This window comes from Lithobates pipiens, unplaced genomic scaffold (genome assembly GCF_037356315.1).
Source record: "Lithobates pipiens isolate NorthernLeopardFrog02 unplaced genomic scaffold, aLitPip1_a1.2 Scaffold_25, whole genome shotgun sequence".
In the NCBI taxonomy this organism is placed as follows: Eukaryota; Metazoa; Chordata; class Amphibia; order Anura; family Ranidae; genus Lithobates; species Lithobates pipiens.
The window spans coordinates 33,572,760-33,593,875 of record NW_027507787.1 but is presented as its reverse complement, the minus strand read 5'-3'; the positions used below and the strand labels follow the sequence as shown (position 1 = coordinate 33,593,875).

General features: G+C 42.9%; 1 protein-coding gene across 9 annotated transcripts in view; it reads left to right on the top strand.

The window, feature by feature from the left end:
• Positions 1 to 21,116, top strand: part of PLCE1 (phospholipase C epsilon 1) — a 783,803-nt gene that overhangs the window by 693,230 nt on the left and 69,457 nt on the right. For all 9 annotated transcript variants that reach the window (XM_077454232.1, XM_077454230.1, XM_077454231.1 and 6 more), the window contains one exon: positions 17,612 to 17,740. In XM_077454232.1, the coding sequence (XP_077310358.1) occupies positions 17,612 to 17,740 (129 nt within the window). The remainder of the gene's footprint in view (positions 1 to 17,611; positions 17,741 to 21,116) is intronic.

The following is a 21,116-nucleotide window of genomic DNA, read 5'->3' as shown; positions in this document are numbered from 1 at the left end:
ATATATATTTTTTTTTTGATCCCTTTTATTCCTATTACAAGGAATGTAAACCCCTTGTAATAGGAATATGGCACGATCTGTTCTTTTTACAGTGAAATATGGGGTCAATAAGACCCCATATCTCACCTCTAGGCTGGGAAGCCTAAAATCCCCCCCAAAAAAATGATCACAGCTTCCCAGCCGTGGCGGCACCGTTTTTTTAATGCAGGGGCCGGAAGTAATGTCATAACATCGCGCCCGGCCTCCAAACAATCATAGAGACTTCAACGACCATCTGGTTTGCCGGAAATCACCATCCGGGGCCAGTGGATCCGTTCTGCGACTCGCCGATAGAAGCACCGGAGGGCGGCGGAAAGGGGGGGGACGTCCCCTCCTGCCTCCCGTAAGAATGATCAAGTGGTGGAACAGCTGCTATGATCCTTCTTATGGTGCAGGGAATCGCTGGCTGAAAACGGCAATATCTGAACGATGTCTGTGGTGCTTAAAGTGGGGTTAGATTTAAAAAAAAATATCCCAAGCTTTGAACATCTCACAGAGCACTGTTAAATTCATCATCTGAAAATGGAAAAAGTATGGCACAACTGCAAACCTACCAAGACATGGCCATCCACCTACACTGACAGGCTGTGCAAGGAGAACATTAATCGGAGAAGCATCCAAGAGACCCATGGTAACTCTGGAGGAGCTTCAGATTCTCCCATAGCTCAGATGGGAGAATCTGTCCACAGGACAGCTATTAGTCGTGCACTCCACAAATCTGGCTTTCATGGAAGAGTGGTAAGAAGAAAGCCATTTTTGAATAGAAGCCATACGAAGCCCTGTTTGCCGTTTGTGAGAAGCCATGTGGGGGACACAGCAAACATTTGGAAGAAGGTGCTCTGGTCAGATGAGACCAAAATTGAACTTTTTGGCCTAAAGCAAAACACTATGTGTGGTGGATAGTGTACACTGCACATCACCCTGAGCACACCATCCGCACCTTGAAACATGGTGGTGGCAGCATCATGTTGTGGGGATTTTTTTCTTCAGCAGGGGCAGGGAAGCTGGTCAGAGTTGATGGAAAGATGGATGGAACCAAATACAGGGCAATCTTAGAAGAAAACCTGAGACTGGGGCGGAGGTTCACCTTCCAGCTGGTCAGCGACCATAAACATACAGCCAGAGCTACAATGGTATGGTTTAAATCAAAGCATATTCATGTGTTAGAATGGCCCAGTCAAAGTCCAGACCTAAACCCAATTGAGAATCTGTGGCAAAACTTGAAAATTGCTGTTCACAGACGCTCTCCATCCAATCTGACAAAGCTTGAGATATTTTGCACAGAACAATGGGCAAAAAATTCACTCTCTAGATGTGCACAGCTGGAAGAGACATAGCGAAAAAGACTTGCAGCTGGAATTGCAGTGAAAGGTGGTTCTACAAAGTATTGACTCAGGGGGGCTGAATACAAATGCATGCCAAACTTTTCACATATTTATTTGTAAAACATTTTGAAAACCATTTATCATTTTCTTTCCACTTCACAATTATGTGCCACTTTGTGTTGGTCTATCACATAAAATCTCAATAAAATACATTTATATTTTTCGTTGTAACATGACAAAATGTGGAAAAAGTCAAGGGGTATGAATACTTTTTCAAGGCACTGTAACAAACAAACTGTATATGTACCTTTTTTTCTAATTGAGTCTAGTCCAATCACGTGATTCAGCAGCTCCAGCTCCCCTGTTTGTAAGGGAGCTGTGACGTCACCCATAGGCTTCATATTGCCCAGCTGTTGTCAGTGCCAGCTGCTCACTGACACAAGGCAGCCAGAGATACAGGATCATGTGACCAGATTTAAAAATAAATGTAAGTATACAGATATTTTTTATACTAGATAAGCAGGATAGGTAGGAGGAAGGGGAGGGAGCTTTTTTAAGACTAGTTATAGTTAGGCTTTTCTTCCACTTTAAGTCAGCATTAAACTGTCAGTGTGGTGTTAGGAAAAAAAACAATGTAATGCTTTAATAACTATTGTCTTTGCATTAAAAAAAATAAATAAAAAGGTCTTCTGCTAGTGACTATTTTCCATAGTATGAAAACTTTGATCATGAGTTTTGGCTATTGCCTAAGCACAAGGTCTGGTATCTTTCTGTCAGTGGCTATGTTGATTAACTTGCTGTGCCTCACAAAGTATCTGCTCGTGCCTGCCTCTTCTTCATTCCTTACATTCAGAACAAGTTCTGTCAGTTTATGCAGCACAGTGAGAACTCACTGTCAGGTGTACTTACAGTTTATGTAAATGTTTGGGCCTCAGCAGTTTCCTCTGGGCCATCCGCTGTTGGTTCGTTGGGTAGGGCAGACAAAGGATTACACAAGAATGGCTGTGAGTCAATAGCTATGACATGTTTGGCAGTGAGTTTTTACAAGAGTATGAGCACATTTCCCTGCGGCCGCATCTTTATATTTAAATTGATTGTAAAGCCTAAACATTTTTTACCTTAATTTTACCTTACCTTCCTTGAATTAAGGTAAAAAATGTTTAGGTGTCATCATCCCCCCTCAACCCTCTCCCCCCTCCACTTACCTGAGCCCTCATTCGATCTAGCGCCGTGCATGTCTGCAGCTCTTCTCTCCCGATGGCTGTCAATCAAAGCCAGTAATAAGGGAGCAGGGGGCGAGGCTAAGTCCTGTTGTCTGTATCGATGGACACAGCGGGGGGGGACTCAGATGCGAACATGCACAAGTGCCCGCATGGGAATCGGTTTCCCATGGGGGCACTGGACAGATGGGAAGGGGCCAGGCGCATCGACGGGGGACCCAAAAAGAGGAGGTTCACGGCTGCTCTGTGTAATTTCATTGTACACAGCAGTTAAGTATAGACATGTTTTATTATTAAAAGAATAAAAAATTACTTTCATAATCACATTAATCGCTTCAGTACCGGGCTCTTTTACACCCTTCCTGCCCAGGCCAATTTTCAGCTTTCAGCTCTGCCACAGTTTGAATGACAGTTGCGTGGACATGCAAGACTGTACCCAAATTAAATTTGTATAAATTTTTTCACGCAAATAGAGCTTTCTTTTGTTGGTATTTATTCACTGCTGGGATTTTATTTTTTGTTAAAAAAACAAACAATTAAAGACTGAAAAATTTTGAAAAACTTTTTTTTCCTTCGTTTCTGTGCGAAAATTTTGCAAATAAGTAGTTTTTCGCCTTCATTTATGTGTACTGATAGGCTGCACCCATGGGCACTGATAAGACGGCACTTTTGGGGACCGATGGTACTGAAGGGCACTGATAAGGTAGCACTGATGAGGAGGCAGTAATATGCAGCACTCACGGATGGGTACAGAGTGGCATTACTGATGGCCACAGATTGGCGGCACTGACTGGCATCACTTCTTGGCACTGTTAGGGCTGCACAGGTAATCAGGGCCCTAATTTTTTGTGCAGGTCTCCCCTGTGAGGAGATGTCGCTGATCGGCTCTCCTCTCTTCACACTCTTTAAGTGTGAGGCGAGGAGAGCCGATAAACAGCCCTTCCGCTTTTACATGTGAACAGGGATGTTGCGGAGACACGCCACAGCCTCGATTGGCGCCCCCTCCGGCGTTCCAGCGCGGTGAGACTGGGGCGAAATCATTTGTCTATACGGTGGGTGGGAGAAGGTCAAATGTCTTTTTCTCTAGTCACAACACACATAGTCGCAACATACAACATCCTCCTAGGATCATGTCTCCTGTGCACCTAATGTGCCACGCTGCATCACATGATTTGTCACCCTCTGTGTCCACCAGATACACCGGATGACAGATCAATGTACTGGGCAGCAGCTGGTACTATGTGATCACTGTGACCAATCACAACAATTCACATGACAGTTGTACACAATGGATGACTTCCATTCATAACATCCCTTATATACTATGGTGTTGATCTCTTGGTCGCAGTAATCACATGGTACAGACTAGCCTAATCACAGCCCATCTGTACTATGTGATTAGCTGTGGCTAATCGCAATAGTACACACTGAATGGCTTTCATTCAGAAAAAAATGGTTGCTTACAACAATAATTGTCACTGTTATGAACAGTGTGTAAAAAAAAAAAAAGTCCTGATCACCTCCTTATTATGGTAACATTGTATTGCTCTGGTTACAGTATGCAAAAAAAAATCCTAAACAAAAGTAATAAAAAAAATTGTAAAACTTTTTTTTGTCACCAGTTTTCTTGATCACTTCCACGCCAGTTATATGACATTGCTGCATTGGTAACAGTATGTATAAAAAAAAAGTGAAAAAATATATTCTTTTAATTTCTTAATTTTTCAAATAAATTGTGACAAGAATTTCAACTTCATGCCTCTTACTGAATACTTTTTACTGTCTACTTTCCAAAAAAGGGTAATTTAGGGGGTATTTGTAATGTCCTGGCATTTACGTGCCTCAAGAATTCAGATCAGTCGGTCTATCAGGATTGATCCATTTTCAGATGTATAAACGGCGAGCAAATAAGTATTGAAGACATCACCATTTTTCTAGATCAATATATTTGTAAAGGTGTTATTGACATGAAATTTTCACCACACGTCGGTAACAACCCATGCAATCCATACATACAAAGAAACCAAAACAAAATTCAGAAATTAAATTATGTGTAATAAAATGTAATGACACAGGGAAAAAAAGTATTGAACACATGAAGATTGGGAGGTGCAAAAAGCCTAGACACCAGCTGAAATCTATCAGTAATTAGAAGGCAATCCTGCCCCTTGTCAGTGCAAACTATTATCAGTTGGTTCAGTCTCAACTTAAAAAAGGTCTCATTACCAAGGTGTCACGTAAGAAGCATTTAATGATGGTTAAAAGCAAAGAGCTCTCTCAAGATCTTTGCAACCTTATTGTTGCAAAAAATACTGATGGCGTTGGTTACAGAAGGATTTCTAAACTTCAGAATGTTCCAGTGAGCACTGTTGGGGCCATGATTCGAAACTGGAAAGAACATAATTTTACCATAAACTGGCCACAGCTAGGAGCTCCTCGCAAGATTTCTGACAGAGGGGAGAATATAATTATCAGAAGAGTTGTCCAAGAGCCAAGGACCACTTGAGGAGAGCTTCAGAAACACCTGGAATTAGGTACAATTGTTTCAAAGACAACAAGTAATGCACTCAACCATCATGGCCTTTATGCATGCTTACCATGGAAGACTCCATTGCTGAAGAAAAATCATTTTGAAGCTCATTAAACGTTTGCTGCACAACATTTAGACAAGCCTGTGAAATCCTGGGAGAATATAGTCTGGTCAGATGAGACCAAAATTTAGCTCTTTGGATGCCATAATACACACCATGTTTGGAGGTCAAATGGCACTGCACATCACTCCAAAAACACCATACCAACAGTGAAGTTTGGAGGTGGGAACATCACGGTGTGGAGCTGTTTTTCATTATACGGTACTAGCAAACTTCATGTCATTGAAGGAAAAATTTATGGAAAAATGTACCAAGACATTCTTGATAAAAGTCTGCTGCCAACTACCAGAATTATGAAGATGAAACAAGGGTGGCTATTTCACCAAGAAAATGATCCCAAATGCAAAGCTAAGGAAACTCTCAATTGGTTTCAAAGAAAGGAAATAAATATGCTAGAATGGCCCAGCCAATCACCTGACTTGAATTCAAAAGAAAATCTATAGAAAGAACTAAAGATCAGAGTTCATAGAAGAGGCCCACAGAACCTTCAAGAGTGTTTGTGTGGAAGAGTGGGCCAAAATCACACCTGAGCAATGCCTGCGACTTTCTCAATACAGGAGGCATCTTGAAGCTTTCATTACCAACAAAGGCTTTTGTATCAAGTATTAAATTATTTCAGTTAGGGTCCTTTCACACGGGGCGGATCAGTTCTGATCCGCCCCGTGGATATCCGTTTGCTCAGCGGGGATCACTCCGCCGATCCCCGCTGAGCAGGGAGATGACAGGTCTGTCTCTGCACACTGCGCAGGGACGGACCTGTCACAGCGCCGCTCTCCCCTATGGGAGATCGGATGACGACGGACTGCAGTGCCCGTCGTCACCCGATCCGATCCGCAGACGGATGGAAAAATAGCTTTTTCCTCCGTTAAACTTTTTCGGATCGGAGCGGGTCGGATGTCAACGGACATGTCACCGCTGACATCCGACGCTCCATAGAGCTCTATGGAGCACCCGTTCAGGTCCGCCTGAAAAACTGACAGGCGGGCCTGAACGGGACGTCAGTGTGAAAGGGGCCTTAGAGTGTTTAATACTTTTTCCCTGTCACATTCCATTTTATTACACATAACTTACTTTCTGAACTTATTTGTTTTTGTTTCTTTGTATGCATAGGTTGTTACTGACATGTGGTGAAAATAGCACCTTTAGAAATATATTTGCTTAGAAAAATAGTGACTTCTTCAATACTTATTTTACCCTCTGTATACCATGTGGACTCTATAACTGTCCTACAGACTAAATAATTACATTGATTTCGGTTATATTCACCAAAGAAATGTAGCAGAATACATTTTGACCAAAATTTATGAAGAAATATTATTTATTTGCAAAATTTTATAGCAAGCGAAGAAAAAGCTTTTCTTTCTTTTCAAAATGTTTGGTCTTTTTTCATTTATTTTGCATAAAATAAAAAAAACACCAAAACAAGGCTTTATTTGTGTGAAAAAAAATTATAACAATTCCATATGGGTAAAGTGTTGTATGACTGCACAATATTCATTCAAAGTGCGACATCGCTGAAGCTGAAAATTGGCCTTGGCAGGAATGGGGTGAAAGAGTCCAGTATTGAAATGGTTAAACCAATGATGCAAGTTTTGATTTTCTATAGGAAATTATACAGTGAAAAGTCTATTTAGTATCTACTTATGTACAACATAGAGGCTTTTCTCTTCCTCTGTGTAAATAACAGCAATTTTGTTTTCTTTGTGTTTTGAAGTTGTGGTCATTACCTAAATATCACAATGAGTTTTGTGAACACTACTGCCATTAATCAGGTTCCAAAGGCTGTAGTGAGAATGAGGAAATGTATTGGTTAGCTGTTTGTAAACAGAAAAAAACTCTGTCATGACCACTGTTAACAAATGTGGCCATACTTTGAAGTGGTCATGGATAAACTGGGGCAAAGGGAAGGACCTCATCAAGATATACACAATATGTGATTTCATAGAGTGTAACTTGGGGAATATTTAGGAGAAGTTCAGCTGTGGTTGAAAGGTCAATCACGCCAAAATAGATATTTCAGTTTGTTGTAGATGCTGGAGAAAGAAACCAGCTGATACCGTATATACTTGAATATAAGCCAAGGCACCTAATTTTACCACAAAAAACTGGGAAAACATATTGACTTGAGTATTAGCCTAGGGTGGGAAAATGCAGCAGCTACTGGGTAAACAATGCCCATCTACAGCCTCACTGTGCCCATTTGCAGTCTAATTGTGCACATTTGCAGTCTCACTGTGCCCATTTGCAGCTTCACTGAGCCCATTTGCAGTTTAATTGTGCCTATTTGCAGCATCACTGTCCCATTTGCAATCTAATTGTGTCCATTTGCAGTTTCACTGTGACCATTTGCAGCCGTACCTTTGATTACTAAAACAGCATGTGTCTCCTGCTGTGTTATGCAGTGTTCGGCCGTCCATTGTAACAAAGCCCCACCTCCTCATCTGTGATCAGTTTCCCAGCATTGTATCAGTGATCCTCTGTCACTGATGAGGAGGAGGCGGGGCTTTGTTACAATGGACGGCCGAACAGACTGCATAACACAGCGGGAGACACGTGCTGTTTTAGTAATCAAAGGTATGGCTCCTGTACGGCTCACTCAAGTATAAGCTGAGGGGGGGGGGGGGTTCAGCCTAAAAAAAGTGTTGAAAAACTGGGCTTATACTCGGGTATATACGGTAATTTGTTTCTTATACAGTGCCTTGCGAAAGTATTCGGCCCCCTTGAACTTTTCAACCTTTTGCCACATTTCAGGCTTCAAACATAAAGATATAAAATTTTAATTTTTTGTGAAGAATCACCAAAAAGTGGGACACAATTGTGAAGTGGAATGAAATCTATTGGATATTTTAAACTTTTTTAGCAAATAAAAAACTGAAAAGTGGTGCGTGCAAAATTATTCGGCCCCTTTACTTTCAGTGCAGCAAACTCACTCCAAAAGTTCAGCGAGGATCTCTGAATGATCCAATGTTGTCCTAAATGACTGATGGTGATAAATAGAATCCACCTGTGTGTAATCAAGTCTCTGTATAAATGCACCTGCTCTGTGATAGTCTCAGGGTTCTGTTGAAAGCGCAGAGAGCATCATGAAGACCAAGGAACACACCAGGCAGGTCCGTAATACTGTTGTGGAGAAGTTTAAAGCCGGATTTGGATACAAAAAGATTTCCCAAGCTTTAAACATCCCAAGGAGCACTGTGCAAGCGATCATTTTGAAATGGAAGGAGTATCAGACCACTGCAAATCTACCAAGACCTGGCCGTCCCTCTAAACTTTCAGCTCAGACAAGGAGAAGACTGATCAGAGATGCAGCCAAAGAGGCCCATGATCACTCTGAATGAACTGCAGAGAACTACAGCTGAGGTGGGAGAGTCTGTCCATAGGACAACAATCAGGCGGACACTGCACAAATCTGGCCTTTATGGAAGAGTGGCAAGAAAAAAGCCATTTCTCAAAGATATCCATAAAAAGTCTTGTCTAAAGTTTGCCACAAGCCACCTGGGAGACACACCAAACATGTGGAAGAAGGTGCTCTGATCAGATGAAACCAAAATCGAACTTTTTGCCCACAATGCAAAACGATATGTTTGGCGTAAAAGCAACACAGCTCATCACCCTCAACACACCATCCCCATTGTCAAACATGGTGGTGGCAGCATCATGATTTGGGCCTGCTTTTCTTCAGCAGGGACAGGGAAGATGGTTAAAATTGAGGGGAAGATGGATGCAGCCAAATACAGGACCATTCTGGATGAAAACCTGTTGGAGCCTGCAAAAGACCTGAAACTGGGACGGAGATTTATCTTCCAACAAGACAATGATCCCAAACATACAGCAAAATCTACAAAGGAATGGTTCACAAATAAACGTATCCAGGTGTTAGAATGGCCAAGTCAAAGTCCAGACCTGAATCCAATCGAGAATCTGTGGAAAGAGCTGAAAACTGCTGTTCACAAACGCTCTCCATCCAACCTCACTGAGCTCGAGCTGTTTTGCAAGGAAGAATGGGCAAGAATTTCAGTCTCTCGATGTGCAAAACTGATAGAGACATACCCCAAGCGACTTGCAGCTGTAATCGCAGCAAAAGGTGGCTCTACAAAGTATTAACGCAAGGGGGCTGAATAATTGCACGCCCCACTTTTCATTTTTTTATTAGTTAAAAAAGTTTCAAAAATCCAATAGATTTCGTTCTACTTCACAATTGTGTCCCACTTGTTGGTGATTCTTCACAAAGAATGAAAATTTTATATCTTTATGTTTGAAGCCTGAAATGTGGCAAAAGGTTGAAAAGTTCAAGGGGGCCGAATACTTTCGCAAGGCACTGTATCTCTTGAGTACTCTGTTGATAAGATATGTGCATACAACGGTAATAAGATCGTATAATGCGCCACCAACAAAGATCAAAAACACCGCGCCACAGAGCAAGTCAATAATAATAAATTGACTGTTGGATATGGAGATATATAGCAGCCACTATTATTATTATTATACAGGATTTATAGAGCGCCAACAGTTTGCGCAGCACTTTACAACATGAAGGCAGACAGGATCAGAGGGCCCTGCTCATTAGAGCTTACAAACTAGACAAAAAAGACATTTAAAAACAATAGTATACCTATATATATATATATATATATATATATATATATATATATATATATATGATGGAGGTAAATGGTAGTGCTACAGATAGTAATAACACTCATATAAAATCCCACAGTGATAGGGTGTAGAGAGAGTAAATTAATAGTCCATGAGTAGTGTGATAATAAGACACTGTAGCGCTACTATTTACCTTTGTCATATATATATATATATATAGGTATACTATTGTTTTTAAAAGATATGTGCATATTACATAACTATCAGAATTCCTTATTGGAATTTAGCCTGGAAATAAACCACATCCCCTGAAGGGCTAAACCATGCATAGGTTTAAGGTCATCTTAATGGCAGGACAGTCCTGGGAAATGTAGAACTAATCACCACAGCAACCATGCACCTGTAAAAACAACCTATAGACGCAAACCTGGTACATAAGGTTTAAAACATAGCAATAATTGTATAGCAAAGCAAGCCAGCCACATTTAAGAGAAAACACTTGATAGATAAGACATAGAAGTTAATAATACTTGCGCAAAAAGAGCTTTTTCATTATTTCTTATTATAGTTAAATAAAGCAACAAATGCATTAATTTTATATGAATTTAACTCAAATCAACATTGGAGTTTCGATCTGATAGTTAACCCTTTTGCTGTTGGGCCAATTGTTTTGTTTTTCACACCCATTCTAAAATGCAAATTTTTGGCTTGAATTTTTACTTAACCAGTTCCGGACTTTCCACCGCACATTTACTGTGGCAGGGCGGCCCGGCTATGTGAAACAACATACCTGTAAGTTATTCCTCACTTCCAGGTCTGGGACACTCGAACCTCCGACAACCCGCTCCCGCTGTGATTGGGATTAAGATTGGGCACAGCAGGAGCCAAGCAGTAGACTCGCGATCATATGAAGGAATGACTGAATGGCCATCTGCCTATGTAAACAAGGCAGACAGTCATTCTGTCACAGAGGAAGAGAGAGATCTGTGATTCCTGCTAAACAGGAACACCAATCTCTCTCTTCCTCTAGTCAGTCCACCCCCCACACAGAAAGCATTCCCTAGGAGCACACTTAGCCCTTTGATTGCCCCTGAGGTTACCCCCTTCCCTGCCAGTATAATTTATACAGTGACAGTGCATTTCAGAAGCACTGATAACTGTATTGGTATCACTAGTCCCCAAAAAGTGTCACTTAGTGTCCGCCGCAATGTCGCAGTCCCGCTAAAAATCGCTGATCGCCGCCATTACTAGTTAAAAAGAAGTCCATAAATCTATCTCATAGATTGTAGGCACTATAACTTATGTGGAAACCAACCAATGTACACTAATTGAGATTTTTTTTTTTTACCAAAAATATGTAGCAGAATACATATTGTCCTAAATTGATGAAGAAATTTGATTTTTTTAACATATTTTTATTGGGTATGTTTTATAGCCGAAAGTAAAAAATATAGTTATTTTTTTTCAAAATTGTAGTTTTTTTTGTTTATAGCAAAAAAAAAATCGCAGAGGTGATCAAATACAACTAAAAGAAATCTCTATTTGTGGGGGAACAGGGACATTCATTTTGTTTGGGTACGACGACGCACAACCGCGCAATTGTCAGTTAAAATAACGCAGTGCCGTATCGCAAAAAATGGCCTGGTCACTAAGGGGTAAAACCTCCCGGGGCTGAAGTGGTTAAAATCTGCAAAACAATATATATTTTCTGAAAGCAGAGGACCTGAAATATAAAGATGATAGTTGCAATTTAAGTTGCTTGGTATTTACCCAAAAGGTTATCAAATCTGTGTTTCAAATGTATGTTTTCTGTAAAATATTAAATACAATACATTTTAGTGTGCATGAACACATACACCCACAATGCTTTAGCAAAATTTTAAAAATGAGTAAATAAATACTAAATATATCAAGCCTCAAAATTTAGGGCAAAAAACTATTATCGCCAATATTGTACCTTTTACAGCTTCTAAGGTTACAGTTTATCATAAATAATGGCCCTAGAATTATTAATCTTACTCTAGCATGCACAGAGACACCAATGGTGTATGTATGCGCATGTGTGTGGGGGAGGGGGGTCCTTTACATATTTTGTTTTTCCTTTTTTCAATGTCATTTTTTATAAATTAATTTGTTTTTGTTTTTTTATCATTTTTAAAATTTTTATTCAGAACAAGACAGGATAGAACACACGGTTACAATCAACATAGTAAAGACAGCACTAGGATAACAGATGCATATTAAAATTAGAAACCAGTAACTGTAATCAAGTGTATTCACACATACAGTATCTCACAAAAGTGAGTACACCCCTCACATTTTTGTAAATATTTTGTTATAGCTATTCATGTGACAACACTGAAGAAATTAGGCCGCGTACACACGCGGGGACTGTTCGCTCAACTTTGTCCGCTGAACAGTGTTTCAGCGGACAGTCCGCTCGTGTGTGGGCTTCAGCGGACAGTTTCAGCGAACAGTCTGCTGAACAAAGTTTTTCGGAATTTCCGAAAAACTGTCCGCTGAAACTTTGTTTCAGCGAACAGTCCCCTCGTGTGTAGGCTTGTTCGTCAAACTAAGTTCCGCGCATGCTCAGAAAGGATTTACACGCCGAAGGTTGCATTGCAGTGTATAGGACGTCGCTTTCTAGTCCCGTCGTACGTGCCGTTCACGTCATCGCGCACGGTTTCAGCGGACTGTTCGTTCATCGTGTGTGGGCAAGTCCGTCCATGCTAAGTTTGAGCGGACTGTCCGCTGAAACTGTTTGACAAACAAAGTTGAGCGAACAGTCCCCGCGTGTGTACGCGGCCTTACGCTAAAGTAGTGAGTGTACAGCTTGCATAACAGTGTAAATTTGCTGTCCCCTCAAAATAACTCAACACACAGCCATTAATGCCTAAACCGCCGGCAACAAAAGTGTGCACACCCCTAAGTGAAAATATCCAAATTGGGCCCAATTAGCCATTTTCCTACCCTGGTGCCAAGTGAATTGTTGTGTTACAAGGTCTCAGGTGTTAATGGGGAGCAGTTGTGTTAAATTCGGTGTTATTGTTCTCACTCTCTCATACTGGTCACTGGAAGTTCAACATGGCACCTCATGATAAAGAACTCTAAAGAGGATCTGCAAAAAAAAAAATTGCTGCTCAACATAAAGATGCTTTATACACACAATAACACTGCGCAATACCCAAACGTGTAGGAAGAAGCTGCCAATACGCTAAAACTAGGATTTTTTAGCCACAGAAATGTTAGATATAAAGTGTAAGGCCGCGTACACACGGGCGGACTGTTCGCCCAACCTTGTCCGCTGAACAGTGTTTGGGCGGACAGTCCGCTCGTGTGTGGGCTTTCAGCGGACAGTTTCAGCGGACAGTTGGACGGACAAAGTCTTTCGGAAATTCCGAAAAACTGTCCGCTGAAACTGTGTTTGAGCGAACAGTCCGCCCGTGTGTGGGCCTGTCCGCTGTACTTTCGAAATGAGCGGACTGTTCCCGCTCGGAAAGTCCGCCCATTTCGAGCGCGTGTACAGGTAGGCGGGGCCCGCGAAGGAGACGTCGCGGGCTCCGCCGCCTGGAATGGGCTTTAAGGGGAACCCCAACGCCGAAAAAAAATCGGCGTGGGGGTTCCCCCCAAGTCCACACCAGACCCTTGTCCGAGCACGCTACCCGGCCGGCCAGGAAAGGGGGGCGAGCGAGCGCGCCCCCCCTCCTGAGCCGTACCAGGCCGCGTGCCCTCAACATGGGGGGGTGCCTTGGGGAAGGGGGGGCCGCGCGGCCCCCCCACCCCAAAGCACCTTGTCCCCATGTTGATGAGGACAAGGGCCTCTTCCCGACAACCCTGGCCGTTGGTTGTCGGGGTCTGCGGGCGGGGGGCTTATCGGAATCCGGGAGCCCCCTTTAAGAAGGGGGCCCCCGGATACCGGCCCCCCACCCTATGTGAATGAGTATGGGGTACAATGTACCCCTACCCATTCACCTGTGAAATAAAGTACAAAAAAAAACACAACACATAGAAAAAGTATTTTATTGCACAGCTCCGGGGGTCTTCCGTCTTCGGGGGTCTTCTCGCCGGACTCCTCCGCTATGTGTGTGTAGCTCTTTTGCTAGCGGAGGAGTCCGGCTTTCTTCCTCCCCGCCGCCGGCCTCTTCTCCCGACTTCGGGGGTCTTGTCCCCCTCTTCGGTTCTTCTGCCGGGCCACCGCGCCTTCTTGTAGCTCTTTTACAGGCGGTGGCCCGGTCTTCTGTCGCCGATGTCGTCGTCGCCGCCGCCGCCGCCGCCTTCCGTTCTTCTTCTTCTTCTTCTGGAGATGTTGACTCGACGAGCTCTCCGGCCGGAATGCCGGGGACGCGCTGTGCGGTCACTTATATAGTGACAATGGGGCGGGGTCACATGGTATATGTCACATGGGTTGGTCACATGGTGACCCCGCCCCCTTACGATGTCATAGTCCCCATGTGACATCAACCCATGTGACCAACCCATGTGACATATACCATGTGACCCCGCCCCATTGTCACTATATAAGTGGCAGCAGAGCGCGTCCCTGGCATTCCGGCCGGAGAGCTCGTCGAGTCAACATCTCCAGGAGAAGAAGAAGAAGAACAAGAAGAAGAAGAAGAACAAGAACAAGAACGGAAGGCGGCGGCGGCGGCGGCGACGACATCGGCGACAGAAGACCGGGCCACCGCCTGTAAAAGAGCTACAAGAAGGCGCGGTGGCCCGGCAGAAGAACCGAAGGCGGCGACAGAAGAACGGAAGACGGCGACAGAAGACCGGGCCACCGGACCAGGCGCGGTGGCCCGGCAGAAGAACCGAAGAGGGGGACAAGACCCCCGAAGTCGGGAGAAGAGGCCGGCGGCGGGGAGGAAGAAAGCCGGGCTCCTCCGCTAGTAAAAGAGCTACACGAAGATAGCGGAGGAGTCCGGCGAGAAGACCCCCGAAGACGGAAGACCCCCGGAGCTGTGCAATAAAATACTTTTTCTATGTGTTGTGTTTTTTTTTGTACTTTATTTCACAGGTGAATGGGTAGGGGTACATTGTACCCCATACTCATTCACATAGGGTGGGGGGCCGGTATCCGGGGGCCCCCTTCTTAAAGGGGGCTCCCGGATTCCGATAAGCCCCCCGCCCGCAGACCCCGACAACCAACGGCCAGGGTTGTCGGGAAGAGGCCCTTGTCCTCATCAACATGGGGACAAGGTTCTTTGGGGTGGGGGGGCCGCGCGGCCCCCCCTTCCCCAAGGCACCCCCCCATGTTGAGGGCACGCGGCCTGGTACGGCTCAGGAGGGGGGGCGCGCTCGCTCGCCCCCCTTTCCTGGCCGGCCGGGTAGCGTGCTCGGACAAGGGTCTGGTGTGGACTTGGGGGGAACCCCCACGCCGATTTTTTTTCGGCGTTGGGGTTCCCCTTAAAGCCCATTCCAGGCGGCGGAGCCCGCGACGTATCCTTCGCGGGCCCCGCCTACCTGTACACGCGCTCGAAATGGGCGGATTTGCCTCCTCCTTACGTGGGCGAGTCCGTTCATTTCAAAAGTTGAGCGAACTGTTTGCCCAACCTTGTTCGTCAAACAGTCCGCTCGTGTGTGGGCAAGTCCGCTCATGCAAATTTTGAGCGGACTGTTTGACAAACTGTTTGCCGAACAAGGTTGGGCGAACAGTCCGCGCGTGTGTACGCGGCCTTAGCGCTAAATATGTGTTGCCATAATAAGACTGTAAAGTGCAAACAGAGGATAATAAATGTGAAAAAATAAACAACTTGTACACTGAAAAAAAGATATAAAAAACCTATACAGTGTGTTCATACGACTATGAACTTTTTGTGAAACATAACCACAAACATGGGGATATAAATAGAGAAATAAAGTATATAAACACAGGTGGTGATTAAATAAAGTCCATAAATAAATGTGCAAACATAAGTCCCAGCAAGATATGATGAAAACCGGGATCCCAATCAAATGTAGCCGTGAAAATTCCACCACCGTGCAACTCCCACCACCTTAAGAAGCTATATAAAGATGGCCTAGGCTATAAAAAGATTGCCAAGACCCTGAAACTGAGCTGCAGCATGGTGGCTGAGACTATACAGCGGTTTAACAGAGCAGGTTCCACTCAGAACAGGCCTCGCCATGGTCGACCAAAGAAGTTGAGTGGAAGTGCTCAGCATCACATCCAGAGGGAAATAGACATATGACTACTGCCAGCATTGCTGCACAGGTTGAAGGGGTGGGGGGTCAGCCTGTCAGTGCTCAGACCATACGCCGCCTGCACACTGCATCAAATTGGTCTGCGTGGCTGTTGTCCCAGAAGTAAGCCTCTTCTAAAGATGATGCACAAGAAAGCCTGCAAACAGTTTGCTGAAGACAAGCAGACTAAAGACATGAATTACTGGAACCATGTCCTGCAGTCTGATGAGACCAAGATAAACTTATTTGGTTCAGATGGTGTCAAGCGTGTGTTTTCAGATGGTGTCAAGCGTGTGTTTTCGGCAACCAGGTGAGGAGTACAAAGACAAATGTGTCTTGCTTACAGTGAAGCATGGTGGTGGGAGTGTCATGGTCTGGGGCTGCATGAGTGCTGCCAGCACTGGGGAGCTACAGTTCATTGAGGGCACCATGAATGCCAACATGTACTGTGACATACTGAAGCAGAGCATGATCCCCTCCCTTTGAAGACTGGGCCGAATTCCAACATGATAACAACACCAAACACCGCTGCCTTGCTAAAGAAGCTGAGGGTAAAGGTGATGGACTGGCCAAGCATTTCTTCAGACCTAAACCCTATTGATCATCTGCGGGGCATCATCAAACAGAAGGCGGAGGAGTGCAAGGTCTCTAACATCCACCAGCTCTGTGAGGTCATCATGGAGGAGGCGCTCTGGGGCACTCCATGCCCAAGAAGATTAAGGCAGTGCTAAAAAATAAGGGTGGCCACACAAAATATTGACACTTTGGGCCCAATTTGGACATTTTCACTTAGGGGTATACACACTTTTGTTGCCGGTGGTTTAGACATTAATGTTGTTATTTTGAGGAGACAGCAAATTTGCATTGTACACTCACTACTTTACATTGTAGCAAAGTGTAATTTCTTCAGTGTTGTCACATGAAAAGATTTAATAAAATATTTACTAAAATGGGAGGTGTATACTCACTTTTGTGAGATACTGTATCAGCAGTTAACAGGTTTTTCTTTCATACCGACATTTAAGTGCATTTTTTCAACATTGAGGTTTACATTTTGTTCTAAATAGTACAATTTTTTCCACAGACCGGGGAGGTGGACTGGGCTTGGGGTTTGGTGGAAGTATAGCGGCTTTAGGGCTAATTCACACAATGTATGTTGAGAGATATTTTACTGCATTGTAAAATGTCTGTCCCCACATGGACACACACAAGAAAAAAAAAATTTCATAAGTGTCCGGTTCACACTGCAATGCAGCCTATGACTGCGTTAAATTGCAGACGTGCTATATTGTAGTGTACCATGTCAAATTGCATGCCAATATACAGCAGCACAGGGCATCATGCCGCTATACATTGCCACGAATGAAGTATATGTTTTGTATTTTTCAAATAATGTTTATTTTTTAAAAAGGGAGCTATGTGATGCGCTGAATCGCACACCACTTTGCCTACTACCTCAACTGAGAACAGACAGCTACCGTTATATGTGCCTTAACTGTAAATTGTGTTGTTATATATATATATATATATATATATATATTTATTTGTTTATTGGGGCAAAGAGTGCTAAATTATACACGTTCTTATTTCTTTGAAGTTTTTTAGTTCAGAAGAAAGAAGAGCAATGTCGGCGTTTAAAGTTACTGTGCATGGTATTCCTGGACCAGAGCCTTTCACTGTGTTTAGTATGAACATTGGAACAACTGCAAAACATCTACTTGACCAAGTAAGTCACATTGCTGCCTGTACTATAATACTGTACTTTACTGTAATATTTACATGGTTCTTTATCATAGTTCATTATGGTTTATAACTTTATGCACAGTGGCCATTCAGGCCTGGTGAATGGGATCTCGTCAATTTTGTGTGGTTGGAAGGCACAGGTTGAACATTACACCAAGTGGTACACTAACGTCTAGGACAGTGTGTGCCAACAGACGAATGCCCAGAATGCAAGAAATTTGTGTTTTGGGTATTCGTCCCTGGTCATATACTGCTCCAAACCTTTACCATTAGATGCACATTCCAGCCACAGCAGCTTTAAGCCTCTTATAGAATTTTACAGGATGCTGGCTGCAGGGCTGGACAGTGTGTCTGTGCCTTCCACCTGTACGAAAACAAGGGATCGAAATCTCATGCTCGGTCTGCACAAGACCTTTATACAACTTCTAACAACTCAATCCACAATGGATTTCTTATTGTGGAGTGGAGTTAGGTCAGATTTAGGTTCATATTAGTTTACAACAAGAAAGAGAAGTGGGGTACATGCATACATTTTATACATTCTATTTCTTTATGGAATCCAGAAGATTAAAATTCTGAGGAAGGATGATGTAAAATCTGTATTACAAATTACTCCCACATTTCCTGGGGCTGGTACTACTTGATTTGTTGAAGAGAATTAATGAATGGCTTGCACTTATTTTTTATTGTTTGCTAAGTTACTGATGTCATTGGCTTAAGTAAATTCTTCAAATGTTCATTTGGAAAATGCATTAGTAGGCATAAGACACAAGAAATTGGTGTAGTTTATCCTCCAGTAGATTATTTTGAGAAATATTTGGAGAATTCACTTAGATTGGTGAAAAAAGTGACATTGCTCTGATGCCATGCAGCCTGCATGAAATGTAGGAAAGTGTTCTGATTGAGTTCTGGACAGCAGTAAACACCCAGCAGGGATCTTTGTCTGCCATTGCTTCCTTGAATGGTGAATTGTGTTTTGAGCATATTTCCTCTTTAATATAGCATTTGAAAAGCATACACTTAAAAAAAAATGTTTCATCCAGTAGTACTGTATATATTTGATTGTGCTTGTGAGGTCTGCTAGGTTTTAGGCAGTATTGGTTTTATGGTGGAAAAAACTGAGTTAGGAGATGAACTTCTACCGTTGAAATACTTTTTAACAATTGATGATAATGAATGGGGCCCTTGGTTGAGTAGGTTGCTGGGAGGACAATTTGGCTCTGCGCAAGATGAGGCATTCCAATGTCACTTAATGGGTCTTTAAGGTTTACTTTAGAGTTGTGTGTGTTTCTCGGTTACTGGAATCTGATTTTAGACTTAAAAGTATAGTAAGTAAAGACTGAAAACATCTGCTAGACAGACCAGAGCTATGCATGTACTGCCAGTGGGGTTCACCTCTGTCCTCTAATATAGAGTAAAGGGATCTGTGGACTGTTTACACATCTTAAAATAAAATGAATACAGCAACAATAGGGTAACCTCTCTTATAAGGCTATAATTTGTTCTGCGGTAGTCAGCCAGTCAATTTGTTCTATTATTTTTATATCTCTCTTTACCTTATTTGGTAATGCATTGCATTACACACAAAATGTGACTTGCTCCCCTCCTCTTTATCATGTTACACTTGCAGAAGGAGCTTCAGATTATGTTTATTTTATTTCTTGCAATGATTTAATATTATTGCACAAGTGAGTAATAATTATGTAATGAATATAAGGATAATTAAAATAAGTATGAAAATAATGAAGTAATCAAAGTAATATAATTGTGCCATAAGCAGGAAAATAAGTATTCGTGAAAAGGTTATATTACACTCTTAATGTAGTTTGTGTAGATGAGTATAATAAACAAGCTGCTGACTGACGTTGCAAGTAATTCTAATAGCTATGTTTTCAGCCATTGAGTTTATTCATTTTAAGAGAACCCCTTATGAGGTTCCTTCTGTATTTGATTATACCCATACACTTTTGTCAGATTGTCCTATAGGATATTTCTAGAGTGAATGGGCCCTAAAACCTTGGGAACGTTACCTAGATCCCGCACCAGGGAAAGAGCCTGTAATGTTGGTTTAGTACTGGATCCTGCGTGGGTACTCACCTCTGTAGTTTATTCAACTATTTCACTTTACAGTGTATATCTTTCAAACTTGCCACTAAAACTGACCTATTCAGTATAGTCTCACGTGGGTGACCAACTTTGTTCACACAACAAATTGTACACTTTACCGCCACTTCCCCCTAGAGGTCTAATAAGCTACTCAGGCACTTCCTCCCGCCCATTTGCCACAAGGACTTTTTTCACAGGATGGTCTGCACCCAGGTTGCTGTGTATTTGTACTCAGACATGCTTACCCTTTATTTATTCTGTACTCTACTCCATCAGTACCCCACAGAAGATTACCCTCATCCATAGATATGATGGGAGCCAATGTAATGAAACATCACACACTCCACTTGAATGCTTTAGTCATATACCACTTCCTCCCAGTCTGAATATAGATGTCAGATATTCCAACCGCTCACAAGCACAAAACAAGACAATACTTGTTTAGCTGCTGAACATGGACTCGTTTGTGATGACACACAAATATATACAGCAGGCTTACAATAAGAACTGTAACCAGAAACCTAACATGCTAATTAACGAATCCCTTAAAGCAGCCAATGTGACTCTGTGCCCTCCTGAGTATTGTTATGATTAATCAGGATTTCACTACAGGTCAGACTTGTTGTCACTGAGCTTCACACATTAGTATAAACACAGAACACCTTCTCACAATAGCAGGGGCTAATTACAATTAACAAGACAAACAGTGATTCCCCCCCCCCCCCCTCCTCAGGCTAGTAGGCAACAAACTATAGTAGTAGTAGACTGTCCGGCTCCTACACAGTTCTAGAGGCTAATGTGATCAGCTCTCTCAACTAACATGTTGAGTTCAGAATCAAACAAACCAAGATCACTCTTTACATATATCCTGGGAGATATTGTGGATAAATATTACTGTCCCATTTTAAGTAGTCCAAGATATATTTTTTCAGTCACTTTTTCTAATATGGCATATACAGGGTTCCCAGAGTCTGTGTGTCTTGGGGAACAAGGACTTGAATCTAAAGTAACACCACCTCAAGGGTCCCTAGGCATACAGCTCACAAAGAGCACCATTCCCCCAAAAATGCCAGGGCCCATAACCGTTAAGCTAGAGGCCAGCATTCAGTCCCCTCAAAAAGCCTCTGTCTCGGGTGAGTCTGTCACAGTGGGAGCCAAGGCAAAAACCCAGCCGAACATTGCTCTGCCGAAGGTCCACACAGCAATGCTCCCCTTGCAATTCAGGACCAGAATTTACCAGCGGTCTTTGCAAC